Here is a 24,785-nt window from a genome sequence, read left to right as displayed (position 1 = left end):
AGCACCATTAGCCATGCCCCCCACCTAAACCCCATTTTAATCCAGAAAAAGCCCCGCACTGTATAATCCATCACACTCGCAATAGAATAAAAGTGTTAGCACATTCTTCAAATGAGACAATCCAGTCACTGTGGTTTTTCCTGTTACTTTCAACACTGTGAAAAGGGCATTTTCAACAAGCACAAATTCCCATTGAAAGATTCATGTGACAGTTTGGCTGCTTCCCAATTCTTTACCCCTTTCCCAAAGTGTGCACTTTTACACTCCACATCATAGATTTAGCAATGGTGGAAACTCTGTCTAACAAATGATTTTACCAATCCACAATTATTTTACATCCATGACTGTTAATGTGTGGAAGTGCACACTGGGAAACGGGTGGAGAATCGCGACGCAGCCTTGAATTCCGTGTGCAGAGAATGTTCGTGATAACTAGGTCAATGGCTCTTGGAGTACATTCAGACTTCAACTTTAAATGGATGAAATATTAATTCAGTCTCTAAACAATATAAAAAAATAGTTTGGCATGCACCCGTTTTATTATTTATTTGGAATAAAGTGTGTGGACATGCTCTGTAAATAGAATGGGACTATGTTGACATAAGTTTTTGGTCAACTGACAGAGTTTGTCAACATTGACAAAAAGCACATGGTGTTTGATCGAGGGTGATGTTTGATCTAGAGTTAGTGGATGGACTTAATCCTCGTGACATTTCTACTGGGATTATACGATGTATATAATTTCCACTAAAAGGAGAGATATGACAGAATAAATAATCCAAGGCTGTTTCTGAATGGATAAATCATTTATTGTTATGTTAATCCAGTATTTAAAACATGACAGAGTTCTTATTGCTTTCTCCCCTAGGATGACGTGCATGCAGACAGTCTGCTAACACAAGACACTCTTGCAAGGTTAACATTCAATGTTATCTATTAGACACAGTTATAGATATGCAATCTGTTAAAATAAATCAATATAGCTGTATAATGTATAAGACAAAGAGTTTTGTTAACTTATAAAAAAACCTTTACAGTAACAAGCCACTTTGAAACATGTAGAGTTGTTTTACTCTGAGTAAAAAGGAGTGAGCCAGCTGTGAGCCCGAGGGACACAGCATGTTAGAAAGTTCATTAGAAGCACAGGGATTGTTAGGCTTTACTGCACAGACCAGGGACACACCTACCCCTGCCCACCTCATCACGTAACCAATACAATCAGCTGCTTGGCATTAGGTGAAAGACTACACTATCTTAAGACAAAAAACACAACCCAATATTTTCTAGAGATCAATATTTCCTGCATTGCATACTTGATCGATTACAATGTTTCATATGGTATTGCAGCAGAATTCTGAGACCGTTATGACTGCAGTACCACAAACTAAGCTATTAATCAACAAAGAGGTCAGAGTTGTGGGATTCCAAAACTCTTCACCCATGTATGCACATTCCTAGGTTCTACGCTCTTCAAAGTCAGTACATTTGCACACGGTACTTGAATGAGGCAGTGTAACACAGGAGTTAACATGGCTTCTCGTGATTATGTAGTACATTACCTTTGGCTTCCTTCAAGTCATTATAATTACTCCATACATTGGTACAAATAATTGCAGTCAGTTTCTTAACGGAATGTCCTGGTGAACTCATATTGGTTGATGTGTATTAGGCATACAATGTGTTAATGAATGTAGGGGAAGTTCTGGAAACCCAGCAGAGGAAGTAACCCTGGTTTTATTACAGTAGTAACAAGTAGCACAGTAAATTAAATGGGAGCACAGTTGCATTAAGTTGAGCTTTCATAATTCTTTCACTTTCTGAGCAGTTTAAAGATCTGAAACAACACATTCCTTGACATCGAGCATAATCATGCAATAAGCAAATCAGTGTATTAGTAGTTTCAGAGGACTTTTCATCCAGGAAGTAATTGCTATTACAGGTGACAGTGGGTCTAGCCATTTGAATAGATCACAAGTTACACCAACAACCCTATGACCACATTCACATACTAAACATTCCCATACACTGACAATTCACAATTCTCCTGTCATTAGAGTGAAGTCATTCCAGTTAATACCAAGGCCCTTTCATCAGAGAGGAAGTGGGGTCTTCCTTCCTGTCAGTTCTTACCAGGACCTTGGGGGATCTGGGGGTCTGAGCTGTGTTATACCTGGCTCTGTGGTTTAGATGAGTGGGGTCTGAGCTGGGTTATACCTGGCTCTGTGGTTTAGATGAGTGGGGTCTGAGCTGGGTTATACCTGGCTCTGTGGTTTAGATGAGTGGGGTCTGAGCTGGGTTATACCTGGCTCTGTGGTTGAGATGAGTGGGGTCTGAGTTGTGTTATACCTGGCTCTGTGGTTTAGATGAGTGGGGTCTGAGCTGTGTTATACCTGGCTCTGTGGTTTAGATGAGTGGGGTCTGAGCTGTGTTATACCTGGCTCTGTGGTTTAGATGAGTGGGGTCTGAGCTGTGTTATACCTGGCTCTGGAGCCAATTCCGGGGATCCAGTTTAGCCCTCAAGTTCCTGAGGCTTTGACGGGTCGAAGAGGGGCGTGAGAAAGGGGTGCCGTCTGACAACTCAGGGCTGTGGCTGCCCTCGCTGGAGCTGTTACTGGAGGTAGAGCTGGAGCAGGACAGGGTGGCTTGGGGGACGCGTTGGGCTGGGATGGGGGCAAGGGAGGAGGAGGAGGGGGGCTGACAGGAGCACTGTAACACCCCTCCATACCCCCTGCCCCTGAGGGTGCTGAGCTTGGCGTCCAGGGAGAGGGTGCGGGGGCGGAAGTGTGAGGAGGGGGAGGAGAGGGAGAGGGGCTCTGCCCAGCCACTGCGGCGGGAGCAAGGGCTGGTGCTGCAGGGGCTGTCGCCGCCCGAGGTCAGGCTGGCTTCTGAGGAGAGCAGGCCGGGCTGGGGGCAGCGTAGGGGGCTGTGGGGGAGGCGGTTGTGGGTGTGGGGGCAACCAGGAGACTCCTCGAACAGGGACATCCAGGGAGGAGAGGTCCCCAGCTGGCTCCTCAGCTCCAGCTCCTGCATCCGCCGCGCCAGGATGTCCGTCACCGTGCTGATGTCATCAGAGGTGTCAATAACTAGGAGGAACAGAAGAAAGTCGTTACTGTGGTGGCACAGACCATGCTAATAACGTTGAGACAGTGGAATACAGTTCAGAGAGGGTAGACCTAGACTTGGTGATGCTATTTGAAGGGGGGGTGGAGTCAGGTTCAATACTGCAGTGTGTGAGTGGACCCCACTGGTACTTCACCTGTCGTTGTAATAGGAGGAGAGCAGAGCACGAATCTCGGCAGACACAGCATTATCCTGCAGCAAGATACCCTCACAGGACGGGATGGTGAGGGGGGCTAGGGTCCAGGGGGAGGGGGTGAGGAGGGGTGGTGGTGGGCAGGTATTATGTGCATTGATGGGCAAGGTGAAATAAAGTTGTGATACATGATTTGGGGAATAAATTGATGTGCATAACACAGTAAAAAGGAGTTAATTTTGAATGTATGAATATTAGAATTCCATTGGAGTGTAAAAATAATGATGGGAATAGAATGATAATGGTGGAAAAAAGGGGGGAAATGTAATTTGAGCACAGGAACAAGGGAGAGAGGCAGGGAAGGTGATAGCCAAAAAGGAAGGATTGAGAGAGACACAATGAGAGAGAGAGATAAAGGAAGAGAGAGAGAGAGAGAGTGAGTCAGCACGTCAGAATAGAACACTTCCATCCATCCATGTATACAGTGAGGGGAAAAAGTATTTGATCCCCTGCTGATTTTGTATGTTTGCCCACTGACAAAGAAATGATCAGTCTATAATTTTAATGGTCGGTTTATTTGAACAATGAGAGACAGAATAACAACAAAAAAATCTAGAAAAATGCATGTAAAAAATGTTATAAATTGATTTGCATTTTAATGAGGGAAATAAGTATTTCACCCCCTCTCAATCAGGCTCCCAGGTGTCTTTTATACAGGTAACGAGCTGAGATTAGGAGCACACTCTTAAAGGGAGTGCTCCTAATCTCAGTTTGTTACCTGTATAAAAGACACCTGTCCACAGAAGCAATCAATCAATCAATCAGATTCCAAACTCTCCACCATGGCCAAAACCAAAGAGCTCTCCAAGGATGTCAGGGACAAGATTGTAGACCTACACAAGGCTGGAATGGGCTACAAGACCATCGCCAAGCAGCTTGGTGAGAAGGTGACAACAGTTGGTGCGATTATTCGCAAATGGAAGAAAGACAAAAGAACTGTCAATCTCCCTCGGCCTGGGGCTCCATGCAAGATCTCACCTCGTGGAGTTGCCATGATCATGAGAACGGAGGAATCAGCCCAGAACTACATAGGAGGATCTTGTCAATGATCTCAAGGCAGCTGGGACCATAGTCACCAAGAAAAGAATTGGTAACACACTACGCCGTGAAGGACTGAAATCCTGCAGCGCCCGCAAGGTCCCCCTGCTCAAGAAAGCACGTTCATTGGCAAACTTCAGACGGCATGTATATCTGAATGATTCAGAGGACAACTGGGTGAAAGTGTTGTGGTCAGATGAGACCAAAATGGAGCTCTTTGGCATCAACTCAACTCGCCGGGATTGGAGGAGGAGGAATGCTGCCTATGACCCCAAGAACACCATCCCCACCTTCAAACATGGAGGTGGAAACATTATGCTTTGGGGGTGTTTTACTGCTAAGGGGACAGGACAACTTCACCGTATCAAAGGGACGATGGACGGGGCCATGTACCGTCAAATCTTGGGTGAAAACCTCCTTCCCTCAGCCAGGGCATTGAAAATGAGTCGTCGATGGGTATTCCAGCATGACAATGACCCAAAACACACGGCCAAGGCAACAAAGGAGTGGCTCAAGAAGAAGCACATTAAGGTCCTGGAGTGGCCTAGCCAGTCTCCAGACCTTAATCCCATAGAACATTTGTGGAGGGAGCTGAAGGTTCGAGTTGCCAAACGTCAGCCTCGAAACCTTAATGACTTGGAGAAGATCTGCAAAGAGGAGTGGGACAAAATCCCTCCTGAGATGTGTGCAAACCTGGTAGCCAACTACAAGAAACATCTGACCTCTGTGATTGACAACAAGGGTTTTGCCACCAAGTACTAAGTCATGTTTTGCAGAGGGGTCAAATACTTATTTCCCTCATTAAAATGCAAATCAATTTATAACATTTTTGACATGCGTTTTTCTGGATTTTTTTGTTGTTATTGTCTCTCACTGTTCAAATAAACCTACCATTAAAATTATAGACTGATCATTTCTTTGTCAGTGGGCAAACGTACAAAATCAGCAGGGGATCAAATACTCTTAACCTCACTGTAGAGGTTGGTTGGTGTGCTAGTGCGGTAGCAGGCAGCTCAGACTAGAGTCCGAGGGAGAGCTCATGCATATGTACCACCACTGTTAGAACAGTCAGAAACACGCATGCAGTTAAGGGGACTATCATCCTCTGGAAATATACTGAACTAAATTTAAAGTGTTGGTCCCATGTTTCATGAGCTGAAATAAAAATCGCAGAAATGTTCCATAAGCACAAAAAGCGTATTTCTACGATTTTTCGCACACATGTTTACAGCCCTGGTAGTGAGCAAGATAATAATAATCCATTCACCTGACAGGTGTGGCATATTAAGAAGCTGATTAAAAAATACAATTAAAAACAGCACGATCATTACACAGATGCACCTGGTGCTGAAGACAATAAAAGGCCACTTTAAAATGTGCAGTTTTGTCCCACAACACAATGACACAGTTTTGAAGGAGTGTGCAATTGGCATGCTGACTGCAGGAATGTCCACCAGAGCTGTTGACAGAGAATTTAATGTTCATTTCTCTACCATAAGCCGCCTCCAAGGTTGTTTTAGAGAATTTGGCAGTACGGCCAACTGGTCTCACAACTGCAGACCACGTGTAACCACGCCAGCCCAGGACCTCCACATCCGGCTTCTTTACCTGCGGGATCATCTGAGACCAGCCACCCGGACAGCTGATGAAATTGAGGAGTATTTCTGTCTGTAATAAAGCCATTTTGTAGGGATTTGGTTTTTTATTGGCTGGGCCTGGCTCCCAAGTGGGTGGGCCTATGCACTCCCAGGCCCATCCATGGCTGCGCCCCTGCCCAGTCATGTGAAATCTATAGATTAGTGCCTCATTTATTTATTTCTATTCACTGATTTCCTTATATGAACTGTAACTGAGTAAAATCATTGAAATTGTTGCATGTTGCATTTATATATTTTTGTTCAGTATATATTTCATTTATTTGTTTTTGTAACCTATTATTAAGCTATAATTTTTGTAACCCTAAACTTATAAACTAACTAACAAATTACTATATGTTCTAGATTTATTACAAATAAATAAAAGTGGAAAGAAACTCAAGTCTAAGTGTCCACAACACATTACTGAATCATATAAAAAGTATTTTGGACAATTTGGGTCGCTGTCTTACCCATTTCGTGGTAAAGAGAACCCTGTTTCGATGTGACCAGGGTTGCTTTCCGGGGCGATGGCAGCTCAATCTTCATTAAGTCGTCACAGCACTGCTTCCATTGGCCTGCAGGGAAGAAGGAAACTGTCAGTCATCTTCCAACATCCAAATCAACCTGAGAAAACTACTAACGACCCATCAGGAGTCAATGAGCACATGAACAAGAGCATATCAGGACCTATAGTGTATGTCTACTCTAGGGCCAGGAGTTTTTCCTGAGCTCACCAATGAAGATCTCAGGCCCCTAATCATGTGATCAGCCTACTTACTCATGTCATAGAACTGCTGCCAGAAGGCTTCCATCCAGCGATGTGTGTCTTCACGACTGTCTGCTGAGAGTGTGTGTGTCACCTCCTCTCCTCCATAATGGTTACTGATACAGATACTCTGGGCCTTATTGTGGAGGTCCTTCTCCAACGCCCGTATTCTCGTCTTCTAACACACCGGATACACACACACAATCAGCTAATAATGTTGCATTTGACCAAATGATTCAATAACCCCCCCCAAAAAGATTAATTTAAGCATCAAAGCATTTCTTTTCTCGTCAACTCACAGTGCGTGAATGCACTTACTGACACACAGAGCAGTGAGTGACATATATGCCAAGTCCACTCAAGTAACCTCAAGCATGAATCTGTCCCAGTTATGAGCTATCCAGGCTGTATCACATCCGGCCGTGATTGGGCGGTGCACAATTGGGCCCAGCGTGGTCCAGGTTTGCCGGGGTAGGCCGTCATTGTAAATAAGAATTTGTTCTTAACTGACTTGCCTAGTGAAATAAAAGTGAAATACGTCCCAATTGTCTCTCATTCCTCCCAAAGTGTGCACATGTTCACTTCCCTTCACTAATTTGAAAGGAAATGACTGGTATAATGGGTGGAAACTTCCTGTAGCCCATGCCTCCACCAATCCAATGCTTTGGGAAGTGGTAAACGAGTGTACATTTCAGGAAAAAGGAGATGTTATTGTGACGCCCTAAAGACATTACTCCAAATGTATTTCCCCATCCCCACCAGCAGGAGGCAGCAGTGCCCTGTTCCGCCTCACTGGGTTCAGCTTGATCCTGAGAGCAGAGCAGTCAGAGCTGCTGATTGATGCATGATTCTACAGAACTGTTTCTGTCTGAAGCTGAATGAGGACTTTTTGCTGTGGGCCAGGGTCCACCAGCTAGCATGCTTTTTTGTTTCATGTTGAGAGTGTGCGTATGTGGGAAGTTTTTTCTCCATCCACTGACCTTATTGATGGAAATGGTAAAAGCTGGCTCTATGTTAGCCTCTACATCCTCTTGCTGGTGGTAACAGAAAAGGTTTGTCCCTTTAAGGACGCCGTAGACGTTTGTCCAACTCTGAGGGTCACCTCCAAACTGCTGTGAGAGACAAAGGTGCTAATTAGAGAGAGAGACATGCCTTGCTATCCTCCCAAACACACACAGACACAGACACCCTCACCTTGACCTTCAAGCAGCCGCTCATCATCTGCTGGGTCATACAGTGAGGCTGGGCAGCCAGGCGACAACACACACTGCCGTACAGAGGCACCCAGTGGGAACACTCCTCTACAGGGAAAGACAGAGAGGAGGATAGAGAGAGAAAGGAATGAAACAAAACAATACATCTACACACACACACAATACCATAAAAGTCTCACAGCTGCAAGGTGAGCCCCGAACAACAGTGGAGTGCCCATCAAACTTTATTACAGCTGTAAGGGGCAATGAATTAAGCAGCAGCACAAGTCAGGGTGTCTACTCTCCTGTACACCTCATCATTGGAGTTTTACACAGCACTGACTCCAATTTATTACTATGACCTTGACAATGACTGTCAGGCAGCTAACATCCTTGCTGGGAGAGGAAGGAGACTGGGATAAATGGAGAGAGAATGAGATGGGAAAGAGGATATCTAGTCAGTTGCACAACAATGCATTCAACCAAAATGTTGTCTTCCGCATTTAACCCAAACCCTCTGAATCAGAGAGGTGTGGGGAGCTGAGAGAGCGAGAGGTACTGAAACAGAGGGAGGGAGAGAAAGAGAAGTCTGACCCATATTTACTGTACATGGATATACCACATCCCTACGGTGACCTACCGTTGCCCGAGATGCTGAGGTCATGTGTGCGGAAGCTGTCCTGGACGTGTGACAGTGACAGGGTGGTGTGGGCCAGGAGATGGTACTTCGGTCCCCTGCGAACAGAACACATGGCAGAGGCACTGGTGAGCTGTGTGACTATGGGACTAAATACACGGTGTGTACGTCAGTGACTTGGTGTGGGTGTTTCGCTGCAGGACTGCATACGTGTGTCTGTATGAATGACTACACTACATGCCTAGAAATACGTCTCAGGGTGTGTGAATATCACTCCAGAAGTAGCGTGTGTACACAACATAAACACACTCACACTACTGTGGGTAGAGGCAGCAGCAGTGTGGCTCCTCCGTTGCTGATGGGGCTGCAGGCTCCAGGGTCCATGGCGACGCGGAGCTTCTTCCCTGCCGAACGGCCCAGAGAGCTGCTCAGTTTGCTGGCTAGTTTCCGAGGCGTGCTCCCTGTCGAGTAGTCCTCCTCTGAACAGCAGCTGTACAGCTCCACGCGCAGCTCAAATCCCGGGCTGGCCTCGCTGCTTGACACGGCAAACACATATGGAGAGATACACAGTTATACGTGCACACATGCACACAGCAAAAACAAATATATACAAACACACACAGTCACCAAAAACACATACTTATACATACACAGAATGTACACCGAGGGTACAAACATTAGGAACACCTTCCTAATATTGAGTTGCAGACCCTTTTGCCCTGAGAACAGCCTCAATTCGTCAGGGTATGGACTCTACATGGTGTCAGAACCGTTCCACAGGGAAGCTGGCCCATGTTGACTCCAATGCTTCCCACAGTTTTGTCAAGTTGGCTGGATGTCCTTTGGGTGGTGGACCATTCTTGATACACATGGGAAACTGTTGAGTGTGAAAACCCCAGCAACATTGCAGTTCATAACACAAACCAATGCACCTGGCACCTACTACCATACTAAAATATTTTGTCTTGCCCATTCACCCTCAATTGGTGAATGGCACACACACAGTTACTGATACAGGATTTCAAAAATATATCCATTATCTACCTTTATCTTATGTATCTTTATCCTACAATCATGACATTAAATAAACATGCCCTTATACAGGCTAAACAACACTCTCTATATGAAAGATAAGACAGCAAGGCTGTGTTTACACAGGCAGCCCAATTCTGATATATTTCCACTAATTGGTCTTTTGACCAATCAGATTAGCTCTTTTGCCAATAATTGTGTAAACACAGCCTTAGATACAACACAAATAGGACTTACAACACTATGGTGTTGTCAAAGCAGATGTCGGTGAGTGTCCGGTCCACTATCACCATGTCTGTGTCGTGGATCTCCGCCCCCACCTGGAGCAGACAGAACACTGCACACCGATGCAGCTCTGAGAGAGGTAAAGAGAGACAGACAGAGAGAAGGGAGAAGTAAAGAGAGGTTAAGAGGGAAGGGGGGTCAGAGAGAGAAGAGAGAGGTAGAGAGAGAAGGGAGAGGTAGAGAGAGAGAGGTAGAGAGAGAGGTAGAGAGAGAGGTAGAGAGAGAGGTAGAGAGAGGTAGAGAGGTAGAGAGAGGTGAGAAAAGCAGCATGTGGAAGACATTTGACTAGATTTCCCCACTTGAGAACTCCTCTGGCACCATCTGCACCCTCTGTGGATGTTTTAAACAGACGGAGGCTACAGAGTGAATGATTGGAGGATTGTGGGTTTGGCTGTCACACTGGACAGACTGGGAGGAACAACACCAACTCTAGCAGCTGTTGTACTTGGACAGCCGCACTGTGAGAGTCTGGCCTAAGTAGCTTTAAGAGTGTTCTGCAGCATGGTGTGTGAGTGTATCATTTTACATTAAATGTATTTGGGAGTGTGAGTGTATCATTTTACACTAAATGTATTTGGGAGTGTGAGTATCATTTTACAATAAATGTATTTGGGAGTGTGAGTATCATTTTACACTAAATGTATTTGGGAGTGTGAGTGCGGGTGTGTGAGTGCATGCATGCATCAAAAGCACACACTCTGTCCTTGCCATCTTGGGCTTTCTTATCTTCCCACTGCACTTAACAACCTGCACTAATTGCCTCATTAAGCTCCACCAAGACTCCTGTCCCCAGAGTTCATTAATATGCATATAGATCTATTATCTATATGCATATATATTATCATGCAGACCTCACCTAGGAGTCGGGTTTCAGACCTCACCTAGGAGTCGGGTTTCAGACCTCACCTAGGAGTCGGGATTCAGCACTTTCTTTTTTTTAACATAACATTTTGACCTTAAACCATAACACAGCGGTATCAAAAGAGCACCTAGAACTACAATTACCAGATCCTACGCAGATCCAGGCCTCTTTGCTGCAGTAGCACAGACAAAGACAACAGAACAGAAGAGGGCTGTCTGTGCAGCAGGTTTCTAAGCCAGAGGCCATCATATCCAATCACTTACTGTAGGAATGTCTGCTTGTCAGTGAGCTGCTGACTTTACAGAGGGAAAAATAGAAACGTTCATACATTTCAATAGCCGTATAGAAGTTAAGTCTTTTTAAAAGAGCATGAACTGTTATGCTCACATGCTTCAGTTCTTATACGTTAAGAGTATTCTTTCCCAGGGCCCGTATCCACAACGCGTCTCAGAGTAGGAGTGCTGATCTAGGATCAGATCTCCCACCTGTCCATGTAATGTTATTCATTATCATCTAAAAGATGAAACTGATTCTAGATCAGCCATCCTACTCTGGGAGGCTTTGTGGATACCACTTTACCCAAATTCTAATCGATTCACATGGCTTCACTCACTCAGTTGACTCACACCACATCTCTTCACACAAAATCAAAGCGATGGATAATAGTACATGAATCATTGATGAGTCTATTCCCACCAGTTCTAGCACACTGACATGAATCATTGATGAGTCTATTCCCACCAGTTCTAGCACACTGACACAAATCATTGATGAGTCTATTCCCACCAGTTCTAGCACACTGACACGAATCATTGATGAGTCTATTCACACCAGTTCTAGCACACTGACATGAATCATTGATGAGTCTATTCCCACCAGTTCTAGCACACTGACACGAATCATTGATGAGTCTATTCCCACCAGTTCTAGCACACTGACATGAATCATTGATGAGTCTATTCCCACCAGTTCTAGCACACTGACATGAATCATTGATGAGTCTATTCCCACCAGTTCTAGCACACTGACATGAATCATTGATGAGTCTATTCCCACCAGTTCTAGCACACTGACATGAATCATTGATGAGTCTATTCACACCAGTTCTAGCACACTGACATGAATCATTGATGAGTCTATTCCCACCAGTTCTAGCACACTGACACGAATCATTGATGAGTCTATTCCCACCAGTTCTAGCACACTGACATGAATCATTGATGAGTCTATTCCCACCAGTTCTAGCACACTGACATGAATCATTGATGAGTCTATTCCCACCAGTTCTAGCACACTGACATGAATCATTGATGAGTCTATTCCCACCAGTTCTAGCACACTGACATGAATCATTGATGAGTCTATTCCCACCAGTTCTAGCACACTGACACGAATCATTGATGAGTCTATTCCCACCAGTTCTAGCACACTGACACGAATCATTGATGAGTCTATTCCCACCAGTTCTAGCACACTGACACGAATCATTGATGAGTCTATTCCCACCAGTTCTAGCACACTGACACAAATCATTGATGAGTCTATTCCCACCAGTTCTAGCACACTGACACAAATCATTGATGAGTCTATTCCCACCAGTTCTAGCACACTGACATGAATCATTGATGAGTCTATTCCCACCAGTTCTAGCACACTGACATGAATCATTGATGAGTCTATTCCCACCAGTTCTAGCACACTGACACAAATCATTGATGAGTCTATTCCCACCAGTTCTAGCACACTGACTCCTCACCTCCTTTGTTCTTGAAGTACTCTGTGTCTTTCCACATGAGAGGGATCCGCAGGTCTGCAATGACAAAGGAAATACTTATTTCCCTCATTAAAATGCAAATCAATTTATAACATTTTTGACATGCGTTTTTCTGGATTTTTTTGTTGTTATTCTGTCTCTCACTGTTCAAATAAACCTAACATTAAAATTATAGACTGATCATTTCTTTGTCAGTGGGCAAACGTACAAAATCAGCAGGGGATCAAATACTTTTTCCCCTCACTGTATGGGTGTCTGAGCTGAATGTTATTTGATTATTTAGACAATCTGGAATTTGTCACAGTATTCCTCAAAAAAACTAAAAGAGAAGCAGTTAATCTCTCATCAACCAGGAAAGACTGGCATGCATGTTGTTGATGTTAGTTCTCTATGTGCTGTTAAGGGCAAGGTGGGCTGCTCTGTTTTGAGCCAGCTGCAGCTTTGCTAGGTCTTTCTTTGCAGTACATGACCATATTACCAGACAGTTATCAAGATAGGACAAGACCAAAGCCTGAACAACTAGTACAGTTGACTTTTGTCTAAAAAAATATTTGTATAACAGACATGATAATTGACCATCTAATGTTATACCTAGGAGTTTGGCTTCCTCAACTTGCACAATGATCACACCCTTTAATGAGTAGGAGTATGTTTACATGCAAACAATAATGAGACTATTGTGGATAGTCAGATGAATATAATAGTTTGATTAAAATGTGTAACTGCTTTGGAAGAAGAATTCCTTAATAATCCTGTTTACATGGACACATCTGAAATCAGGCTACCTGATGGCACTCTGATCAATGCTGAAAATCGCCAATCAAACTAAACACTCTACCACAGCGACCATGTTACTTTTGGGAAGCCTATTTGATTTTGAGTTCGGATATAATATATAATGTTGGTTTGTGAAAACTACTTCTAAGACACGTACATTCAGTTGTTCCAAACTCACTTCACTCACGCTAAAGAGGGAGATTTGAGCTCCCGGTGCTGGCACATGAGCAGATCAGATACACCCCTGGAATGCCCATTAAGATGTTTACACGTCCTGATAATTCTAAATATTGCCCAGAAAAACAGGTGTTTTAATCAGCAGATGCTTATTTCGATTTTGACCATACGCCGATTAAGATAAGTAGAATAAGGCGTTTACATGACTATTGCATAATCTGCCTACTGGCATAATCAGTTGAATATCGAATTATTACTGTGCATGTCAACATACAACATTTTTTGGAATCAAAACACAAATTTCAGTGAGCTCACTGGCTTTGGGTGCTGACATGTAGAGTGTGGAATCAGCTGCATACATACTCATTCTAGCTTTGTGTAAGACCAGTGACAAATAATTTGTAAAAATAGAGAAGAGTAACGTTCCAAGGCAACTGCCCTGAGGGACACCGCACTGTACATATCTGATGTTAGAGAAGATTCCATTGAATAATATTCTCTGTTTTTTGGGGGGATAAATAACTCTCCAACCATGTGATGACAGGTGATGTAAAGCCACAGCAAGTTTGTTTTTTCAATTTATAATCAATAACATCAAAGGCTGCACTGAAATCTAACAATATTACTCCAACTTATTATCCATTACCATTAACCAATCATCAGTCATCTAAGTCAGTGCAGTAGTAGTTGAGTGCCCTCTATACCCATGATGAAAGTCAGTAGTTAACTTTTCTGAAGAATAGCATTGTATTTGGTCAAACACAATCCTCTCCATCAGTTTACTAAGAACAGGCAGCAAACTGATTGGGCGGCTGTTAAAGCCAGCAAAGGGTGCTTTACTATTTTTAGGCAGTGGAATTACTTTAGCTTCCTTCCACGCCTGTGGACACACACATTCTAAGCTTTGGTTAAAGATGTAGCAAATAGGGGTGGTAATACGGCTCAGTTGGTAGAGCATGGTGCTTGCAATGCCAAGATTGTGAGTTCGAGTCCCAGGACCATAAATACATAAAAAAAATATATGCACGCCTGACTAAGTCGTTTTGGATAAAAGCGTCTGCTAAATGACATATAAACAAAAAAATAAACATACTTTCACGGTCAACTGCGTTTATTTTAAGCAAACTTAACATGTGTAAATAGTCCGATGATGCTATGACACACCGCCCCAGACCACGACGGACCCTCCACCTCGATCCCGCTTCAGAGTACAGGCCTCGGTGTAACGCTCATTCCTTTGACGATAAACGCGAATCCGACCATCACCCCTGGTGAGACAAAACCATGACTCGTCAGTGAAGAGCACTTTTTGTCAGTCCTGTCTGGTCCAGCGACAATGGGTTTGTGCCCATAGGCGACGTTGTTGCCGGTGATGTCTGGTGAGGACCTGCCTTACAACAGGCCTATAAGCCCTCAGTCCAGCCTCTCTCAGCCTATTGGGGACAGTCTGAGCACTGATGGAGGGATTGTGCGTTCCTTGTGTAACTCGGGCAGTTGTTGTTGCCATCCTGTACCCATCCTGCAGGTGTGATATTTGGATGTACCGATCCTGTGCAGGTGTTGTTACACATGGTCTGCCACTGCGAGGACGATCAACTGTCCGTCCTGTCTCCCTTTAGCACTGTCTTAGGTGTCTCACAGTACGGACATTGCAGTTTATTGCCCTGGCCACATCTGCAGTCCTCATGCCTCCTTGCAGCATGCCTAAGGCACGTTCACACAGATGAGCAGTGACCCTGGGCATCTTTCTTTTGGTGTTTCTCAGAGTCAGTAGAAAGGCCTCTTTAGTGTCCTACGTTTTCATAACTGTGACCTTAATTGCCTACCGTCTGTAAGCTGTTAGTGTCTTAACAACCGTTCCACAGGTGCATGTTCATTAATTGTGTATGGTTCATTGAACAACCATGGGAAACAGTGTTTAAACCCTTCACAATGAATATCTGTGAAGTTATTTGGATTTTTACAAATTATCTTTAAAAGACTTGGTCCTGAAAAAGGGACGTTTCTGTTTTTGCTGAGTATATTGTAACACAGTCTGCTACCATTCTCAACAGTTTCCCATCAAGGTTGTCTATACCTGGTGGCTTATTCTTTTTTATTTCACCTTTATTTAACCAGGTAGGCAAGTTGAGAACAAGTTCTCATTTACAACTGCGACCTGGCCAAGATAAAGCAAAGCAGTGTGACACAGACAACAACAGAGTTACACTTGGAGTAAACAATAAACAAGCCAATAACACAATAAACAAGTCAATGACACAGTAGAAAAAAAGTAAGTCTATATACAGTGTGTGCAAAAGGCATGAGGAGGTAGGCAATAAATAGGCCATAGGAGCGAATAATTACAATTTAGCAGATTAACACTGGAGTGATAAATGAGCATATGATGATGTGCAAGTAGAAATACTGGTGTGGAAAAGAGCAGAAAAGTAAATAAAATAAAAACAGTATGGGGATGAGGTAGGTAGATTGGGTAGGCAATTTACAGATGGACTATGTACAGCTGCAGCGATCGGTTAGCTGCTCAGATAGCTGATGTTTAAAGTTGGTGAGGGAAATAAAAGTCTCCAACTTCAGCGATTTTTGCAATTCGTTCCAGTCACTAGTAGCAAAGAACTGGAAGGAGAGGTGGCCAAATGAGGTGTTGGCTTTGGGGACGATCAGTGAGATATACCTGCTGGAACGTGTGCTACGGGTGGGTGTTGTTATCGTGACCAGTGAACTGAGAGAAGGTGGAGCTTTACCTAGCATAGACTTATAGATGACCTGGAGCCAGTGGGTCTGGCGACGAATATGTAGCGAGGGCCAGCCGACTAGAGCGTACAGGTCGCAGTGGTGGGTGGTATAAGGTGATTTGGTAACAAAACGCATGGCACTGTGATAGACTGCATCCAGTTTGCTGAGTAGAGTAACGGAAGCTATTTTGTAGATGACATCGCCGAAGTTGAGGATCGGTAGGATAGTCAGTTTTACTAGGGTAAGTTTGGCGGCGTGAGTGTAGGAGGCTTTGATGCGAAATAGAAAGCCGATTCTAGATTTGATTTTGGATTGGCGATGTTTAATATGAGTCTGGAAGGAGAGTTTACAGTCTAACCAGACACCTAGGTATTTGTAGTTGTCAACATATTCTAGATCAGAACCGTCCAGGGTGGTGATGCTAGTCGGACGGGCGGGTGCGGGCAGCGAACGGTTGAAAAGCATGCATTTGGTTTTACTAGTGTTAAAGAGAAGTTGGAGGTCAGTTGGAGGCCATCATTATTGATGGATAACAATAGTTTTCCCACCTCTCCCACACTGACTTGACCAAATTCAAAACTGCATTATTAGATCTTTTATACAAAAATATGATGGTTTACTGTTCAAAGTTGTCATTTCATGTCTGAGTTTTTCCACCTTCAATGAATGATGGAGATGAATTGGGTTTTCTGCCCATGATATCATTTAAGGTAGTATTTTTCCATTGTGTTTTATGTCATTTATCTTTATTTGGTAATACAAGTTATTTTTCTTTGTGTTAAGTTTAGTCACAACATTTCTCCATTGACAATATGTCAACCAATCAGCTGAGCAGCATGACTTGTTTGCCACCTCTTTTGCCAAATTTCTTTAAACCATAAAATGTTTAAATCCTCCTAACGTCATCCTCACCCCTTCATTCCTTATCCCCCCAAACCCATTCCTCCCCCAAACCCATTCTTCCCTCTCCCCCAAACCCATTCCTCCCTCTACCCCAAACCCATTCCTCCCAAACCCATTCCTCCCTCTCCCCCCAAACCCATTCCTCCCTCTCCCCCCAAACCCATTCCTCCCCCCAACCCATTCCTCCCTCTCCCCCAAACCCATTCCTCCCCCCAACCCAATCCTCCCTCTCCCCCAAACCCATTCCTCCCCCAACCCATTCCTCCCTCTCCCCCAAACCCATTCCTCCCTCTCCCCAAACCCATTCCTCCCCCCAACCCATTCCTCCCTCTCCCCCAAACCCATTCCTCCCCCCAACCCAATCCTCCCTCTCCCCCAAACCCATTCCTCCCCCAACCCATTCCTCCCTCTCCCCCAAACCCATTCCTCCCCCAACCCATTCCTCCCTCTCCCCCAAACCCATTCCTCCCTCTCCCCCCAAACCCATTCCTCCCCCAACCCATTCCTCCCTCTCCCCCAAACCCATTCCTCCCTCTCCCCCCCAAACCATTCCTCCCTCTCCCCCAAACCCATTCCTCCCTCTCCCCCCAAACCATTCCTCCCTCATTGTACCCCCCTTACACGCAGCCTAACCACTTATCCCACACTCACCCTTTAAGTTTACCCCTTTCCATAACCCACATACCCTCACACCTCCCTAGTGGGGGGTCCTCAGTGGGGGGTGGCTATGAGACCCAGAGACGATCTTGCTTATCATCATGACCCCCCCTCAGCATGACGGACAGCATATGCATGGCATAGTAGGAGATGAGACAGGGTGTCAGGGCATGAAGCTCTGCTATTGGGTAGACATGCATCTTTCCTTCACATAGGTACACACACACACACACACACACACACACACGGGGGGGCCTACCTGAGATGGCCACCTTTCCTTTACAGGGTAGTCTGTCGTCCGTGGGCCCTGCGTCCGATGACCTAGTAGAGACAGAAAGAAGAGGATGACAACAACGGAAATTCTAATTGTAAACACTGCTCAATTGCCCACTCAGACCACATTAAATCCTTCACCCTACGGGTATAGCTCCATTTGTGTGCCTCTAAGTTCCTACCCCGGCCCCTTGCCCTGCCCGTTTGCCCTCTGACCTTAGTGCGACCCTCTGCATGACCTGGGCCTCCTTCATCCTCTGCAGCTCCGACATGTAGGCCATGATGCGGATGTTGCAGGTGAGCAGGCTCTTGGAGGCCTCTAGGGCCTGGTCTCTCTGGGAGCAGGCAGCCAGCAGCTTACAGGCTCCATCACGCATCCGGATCTCATGGTCTATCTTCTTCTGGATGTTACTGTCCTGCAGGCAGAGAGAGAGGGAGGGAGAGATGGGTTAGGACAGTTCACTGACTGGAACAGGGTTGGTCTTTGAGCGTGGAGTGAAACTGTAACAAGAGGGTAAGTGTGACAGTTCAGTTTAAATGTGACAATGACTGTGAAGAAGAGCATTTGTGTTAATGGGAGAGAGAGGGTAAACGTGTGTGTGTGTGTGTCTCTCGTGGGCCCATTAGTGGGATGTATCCCTGAAAGCGTTCTGGTGTCTCTGTGCGGTGAGGCGTGGGGTCGGTCGGGGCACAGAGTAGTCAGGAAGAAGCTGTAAATATGCCCTCACGCCCTTCTGCCTCCCCTCCGGCACGCAGACACCAAGATGCTTAATCATCTAACATACACACCTGTCTACATAAGATCCCACAGTTGACAGTGCATGTCAGAGCAAAAACCAAGCCATGAGTTCGAAGGAATTGTCTGTGACAGGATTGTGTTGAGGCACAGATCTGGGGAAGGGTACCAAAACATTTCTGCAGCATTGAAGGTCCCCAAGAACACAGTAGCCTCCATCATTCTTAAATGGAAAAGTTTGGAAACACCAAGACTCTTCCTAGAGCTGGCCGTCCGGCTAAACTGAGTAATCGGGGGAGAAGGGCCTTGGTCAGGGAGGTGACCAAGAACCCGATGATCACTCTGACAGAGCTCCTGAGTTCCTCTGTGGAGATGGGAGAACCTTCCAGAAGGACAACCATCTCTGCAGGACTCCACCAATAAGGCCTTTGTGGTAGAGTGGCCAGACAGAAGCCACTCCTCAGTAAAAGGCACATGAAAGGCACCAGTGAAACAAGATTCTCTGGTCTGATGAAACCAAGATTGAACTCTTTGGCCTGAATGCCAAACGTCATGTCTGGAGGAAACCAGGTACCATCCCTACGGTGAAGCATGGTGGTGGCAGCATCATGCTGTGGGGATGTTTGTCAGCAGCAGGGACTGGGAGACCAGTTAGGATCAAGGAAAAGATAAAAGGCGCAATGTACAGAGAGATCCTTGATGAAAACCTGCTCCAGAGCACTCAGGACCTCAGACTGGGGCGAAGGTTCACCTTCCAACAAGACAATGACCCTAAGCTCACAGCCAAGACAACGCAGGAGTGGCATCAGGACAAGTCTCTGAATGTCCTTGAATGGCTAAGCCAGAGCCTGGACTTGAACCTGATCGAACATCTCTGGAGAGACCTGAAAATAGCTGTGCAGCGACGCTCCCCATCCAACCTGACAGAGCTTGAGAGGATCTGCAGAGAAGAATGGGAGAAACTCCCCAAATACAGGTGTGCCAAGCTTGTAGCTTCATACCCAAGAAGACTTGACGTTGTAATCGCTGCCAAAGGTGCTTCAGCAAAGTACTGATAAAAGGGTCTGAATACTTACGTAAATGTGATTAAAGTTTTTTTTTTAAATAAATTAGCAAACATTTCAAAAAAACTGTTTTTGCTTTGTAATTATGTGGTATTGTCTGTAGATTGATGAGGGGGGAAAAACTATTCAAGACATTTTAGAATAAGGCTGTAATGTAACAAAATGTGGAAAAAGTCACACACACACACACACACACACACACACACACACACACACACACACACACACACACACACACACACACACACACACACACACACACACACACACAGTATCAGTCAAAAGTTTGGGCACACCTACACGTTCAAGGGTTTTTCTTTATTTTTACTATTTTCTACATTGTAGAACAATAGTGAAGACATCAAAACTATAAAATAACACATATGGAATTATGTAATAATCAAAAAGGGAGGGGCAGGGCCAGGAGGGCCAGGAGAGGGAGGGAGGGGCAGAACCAAGAGAGGCCCCAGGGAGCTGTGGGATATGATCATGAGGGGCGAGAGGAACACACATCAGCAGACTGTCATTAACACACAACACATGGGCTCTCTCTCTCCTTCACATACACACGCAAGATTGTCACATGTAAACATACACACCCTAGTTTCAAGACATGCACAAAGTAACAGCCTCAGACTTTCTGTTAGTCTATCCATCCCTCATACACACAAACATAGCCTATGCTATCACATACACAGAGACATAGCCTATGCCATCACATACACAGAGACATAGCCTATGCTATCACATACGCACAAACACAAATTCCACCAGATGCAAATATACAAAAACATTATAATAATCACCCAAAACCAATGTCTTGTTCAAGTAGGACAGTGGTTCTCAACCTTTTTCGGTTACTGTACCACCAACAAAATGTTGCTCTACCTGGAGTACGCCTAAAGTACACTTTCATATGCATTTTACCAGTTAGATTTTGGTCTCATGATTCTTCAAGTACCCCCTATGGATGGGCCAAGTAGCCCCTATGGATGGGCCAAGTAGCCCTGGACACTCTGTCGTAGTTTGGTTCTGGCACCATGGGTCAGGAGGCAAGGCAGTAACTGGGGGGGAGGGGGGGGGGGGAGGGGGGGGTATTTGTGAAGTCTGTGGAAATGTGAAATGAATGTAGGAGAATAACATCAGATCTGGTAAAAGATAATACAAAGAAAAATACTTTTTTTTGTACAATCATTGAAATGCAAGAGAAAGGCCATAATGTATTATTCCAGCCAAGGCGCAATTTAGATTTTGGCCACTAGATGGCAGCAGTGTATGTGCAAAGGTTTAGATCCAATTAACCACTGCATTTCTGTTAAACATTTTGTATCAAGACTGCCCAAATGTGCCTAATTAGTTCATTAATAACTTTTCAAGTTCATAACTGTGCACTCTCCTCATAACTGTGCACTCTCCTTCAGCCTGATCACTAAAAATAGACGGCTGTTTGATAAGGTCCTGAGAACATCGATATACGCCATCCTCTGCAGAAACAATAAAAATAATTTCCCAGCACTGAACGCCAACTCCTGATGGTTGATAATTGGTGGAAACAGCATGTTGTTTTTAATTATAACCACTTGGAATGAATACCTCAACTTAACCCTTTGAGTTGTTTCTGTTTTAACCCTGTAGCCACGCAGAATTAACCCTGTAGCCACGCAGAATTAACCCTGTAGCCACGCGGAATTAACCCTGTAGCCACGCGGAATTAACCCTGTAGCCACGCGGAATTAACCCTGTAGCCACGCGGAATTAACCCTGTAGCCACGCGGAATTAACCCTGTAGCCACGCGGAATTAACCCTGTAGCCACGCGGAATTAACCCTGTAGCCACGCGGAATTAACCCTGTAGCCACGCGGAATTAACCCTGTAGCCACGCGGAATTAACCCTGTAGCCACGCGGAATTAACCCTGTAGCCACGCGGAATTAACCCTGTAGCCACGCAGAACTAATGCCTAAAAAATGCCCCGTTGGGGTATTTGCGTACCTCCATTAACGATAGCAACGCAGTGGCAAAGCAGTTCAACCACGGTCCGGTTCTAGGCACAGACTTCTCCCTCCGGTCTGAGTGTGTTTCCCAGTCTACAGTCAGAGTGCTGAAGTCACCAGGGCCTGAACGGAATCTGCAGTGGTCTAATGGTGGAAGAACCAGAGGCTTTGTCCCAATACATATAGCACTGAGAGGAACCAGCAAATGTAATCAACTATCCACAAACAACCCACAAGGCACACACTGGTTGAATCAACTTTGTTCTCACGTCATTTCAAATCAAATCACATTTTATTGGTCACATACACATGGTTAGCAGATGTTATGTGTAGTGAAATGCTTATGCTTCTAGATCCGACAGTGCAGCAGTATCTAACCGGTAATATCTAACAATTCCACAACTAAACCTAATACACACAATCTAGTAAAGGAATGGGATGAGAATGTATAAGTATAAAATATATGGATGAGCAGTGACAGAGCGGCTAAGATGCAATAAATAGTATAGAATAGATAGTGTAGTATACAGTATATACATATGAGATAAGTAATGCAAGATATGTAAACATTATTAAAGTGACTAGTGTTCCATTTATTAAAGTCGCCAATGATATCAAGTCTGTAGGTAGGCAGCTGCCTCTCTGTGCTACTGATGGCTGTTTAACAGTCTGATGGCCTTGAGATAGAAGCTGTTTTTCAGTCTCTCGGTCCCAGCTTTGATGCATCTGTACTGACCTCGCCTTCTGGATGGTAACAGGGTGAACAGGCTCAGGTGGTTGCTGTCCTTAATGATCTTTTTTGCCTTCCTGTGACATCGGGTGGTGTAGGTGTCCTGGAGGGCAGGTAGTTTGCCCCCGGTGATGCGTTGTGCAGACCACACCACCCTCTGGAGAGCCCTGTGCTTGTGGGCGGTGCAGTTGCTGTACCAGGCGGTGATACAGCCCGACAGGATGCTCTCAATTGTGCACCTGTAAAAGTTAGTGAGGGTTTTTGGTGACAAGCCACGTTTTTTCAGCCTCCTGAGTTTGAAGAGGCGCTGTTGTGTGGACCATTTCAGTTTGTCCGTGATGTCTATGCCCAGGAACTTAAAACTTTCCACCTTCTCCACTGCTGTCCCGTCAATGTGGATAGGGGGCTGCTCCCTCTGCTGTTTCCTGAAGTCCACGATCATCTCTTTTGTTTTGCTGACATTGAGTGAGAGGTTATTTTCCTGACACCACACTCCGAGGGCCCTCACCTCCTCCCTGTCGGCTGTCTCGTGGTTGTTGGTAATCAGGCCTACTACTGTAGTGTCGTCTGCAAACTTGATGATTGAGTTGGAGGTGGGCAAGGCCACGCAGTCATGGGTGAACAGGGAGTACAGGAGAGGGCTGAGAACGCACCCTTGTGGGGCCCCAGTGTTGAGGATCAGCGGAGTGGAGATGTTGTTACCTACCCTCACCACCTGGGGGCGGCCCGTCAACGAAATTACATTGAACCAACATGGAATAGACGTTTAATTGACGTCTGTGCCCAGTGGGAATTGACGGCTTTAGGCGTATGTGCGACTGCGTGTGTGTGTGTGTGTTTGTCGGGGGAGTATCAAATCAAATCAACGACATAGTGCGTGACTGCTGCCAGCTGTTCTCACACAAAGGCACTGAGTGTTCCAGTGCAGCTGGGCCCCAGCTCAGAGAGGAGCGGTGTGTGTGGACAGAAAAAGAGGATGTGATTGTATGTGTGTTATCTGGAGCAGAGATACAGCCTAGGGGTTCTACATAGCAAACTTTCCATGGGTCCAGCTCTATGAAAGAGTACACTACTAGCTGGGGGTCGGTGGGATTCATGGGTTCAGCTCTATGAAAGAGTGCACTACTAGCTGGGGTTCGGTGGGATTCATGGGTTCAGCTCTATAAAAGAGTACACTACTAGCTGGGGTTCAGTGGGATTCATGGGTTCAGCTCTATAAAAGAGTACACTACTAGCTGGGGGTCGGTGGGATTCATGGGTTCAGCTCTATGAAAGAGTACACTCCTAGCTGGGGGTCGGTGGGATTCATGGGTTCAGCTCTATGAAAGAGTACACTCCTAGCTGGGGGTCGGTGGGATTCATGGGTTCAGCTCTATGAAAGAGTACACTACTAGCTGGGGGTCGGTGGGATTCATGGGTTCAGCTCTATGAAAGAGTACACTACTAGCTGGGGGTCGGTGGGATTCATGGGTCCAGCTCTATGAAAGAGTACACTACTAGCTGGGGGTCGGTGGGATTCATGGGTTCAGCTCTATGAAAGAGTACACTACTAGCTGGGGGTTGGTGGGGGTCATGGTGGCATGGGTGCATGCGTGTGTGAGAGTAGGAATGTTTTAGCGTGATGTTTCAAATGCCTTTATCGCGGTCTGTACCGCAATAATTAAGGTGAGTATTTGTTTTCAGTTTTTATGAGCGTTCTGTTTTTTTGGTCTCGTCTCCTTCACTTCTTCTGTGCACTGTGCACCTTCCCACTCGCACAGACACCAAGCCCCTTTCCCTGCCACTCACAACAACAAAGAGACTAAAGATCAATTCTTCCTCTCTGACAACAAGCACCTTCAACTCGCTATTTGAATCTGAGGTTTGGTCCGACATAAAAATCGGCCATATGGAAACCGACACATATTATTTTACTGTAATAGAGGAGAACTTAGCATTTGTAACAATACCCTTTTTATATCTCAACTTCCAAAATGTTGAACAGATCTTTGGCTTGACTTTAAAAATAAATATTATCTGGCTACTCACGAGACCTGTGTTAATTTTCTATAATGCCTGCAACCAGAAGTTGGTGATTATTAGTCAATGTGCATTGTCCAGAATTCTGGTTAAATTTGTAACAAAAAGGTCATTTTTATAGACAGACTTGAAAGTCAGATCAGTGATTACTACAAATAACCAGGTTAAACAATTTTGATAAA

The 24,785-nt window shown here is 45.1% G+C and overlaps 1 protein-coding gene across 10 annotated transcripts in view; it reads right to left on the bottom strand.

Moving 5' to 3' along the window:
• Positions 1-787: 787 nt before the first annotated feature.
• rtkna (rhotekin a) overlaps positions 788-24,785 on the bottom strand; it is a 112,733-nt gene continuing 88,735 nt past the window's right edge. For 2 of the 10 annotated variants that reach the window (XM_029717872.1, XM_029717876.1), the window contains exons 2-12: positions 18,277-18,476; positions 18,047-18,108; positions 12,520-12,573; positions 9,854-9,971; positions 8,898-9,119; positions 8,588-8,682; positions 7,949-8,055; positions 7,735-7,863; positions 6,767-6,932; positions 6,459-6,563; positions 788-3,083 (exon numbers count right to left, since the gene is read on the bottom strand). In XM_029717872.1, the coding sequence (XP_029573732.1) occupies positions 2,473-3,083; positions 6,459-6,563; positions 6,767-6,932; positions 7,735-7,863; positions 7,949-8,055; positions 8,588-8,682; positions 8,898-9,119; positions 9,854-9,971; positions 12,520-12,573; positions 18,047-18,108; positions 18,277-18,476 (1,869 nt within the window). In that variant the 3' untranslated portion in view covers positions 788-2,472. Of the gene's footprint in view, positions 3,084-6,458; positions 6,564-6,766; positions 6,933-7,734; positions 7,867-7,948; positions 8,056-8,587; positions 8,683-8,897; positions 9,120-9,853; positions 9,972-12,519; positions 12,574-18,046; positions 18,109-18,276; positions 18,477-24,785 lie in introns of all 10 variants that reach the window. The other 8 variants (XM_029717875.1, XM_029717877.1, XR_003870032.1 and 5 more) reach the window with 7 other exon arrangements.

The sequence above is a fragment of the Salmo trutta genome, chromosome 27 (genome assembly GCF_901001165.1).
Source record: "Salmo trutta chromosome 27, fSalTru1.1, whole genome shotgun sequence".
NCBI classification, from domain to species: domain Eukaryota; kingdom Metazoa; phylum Chordata; class Actinopteri; order Salmoniformes; family Salmonidae; genus Salmo; species Salmo trutta.
This window is presented reverse-complemented; position numbering and strand designations above follow the sequence as displayed.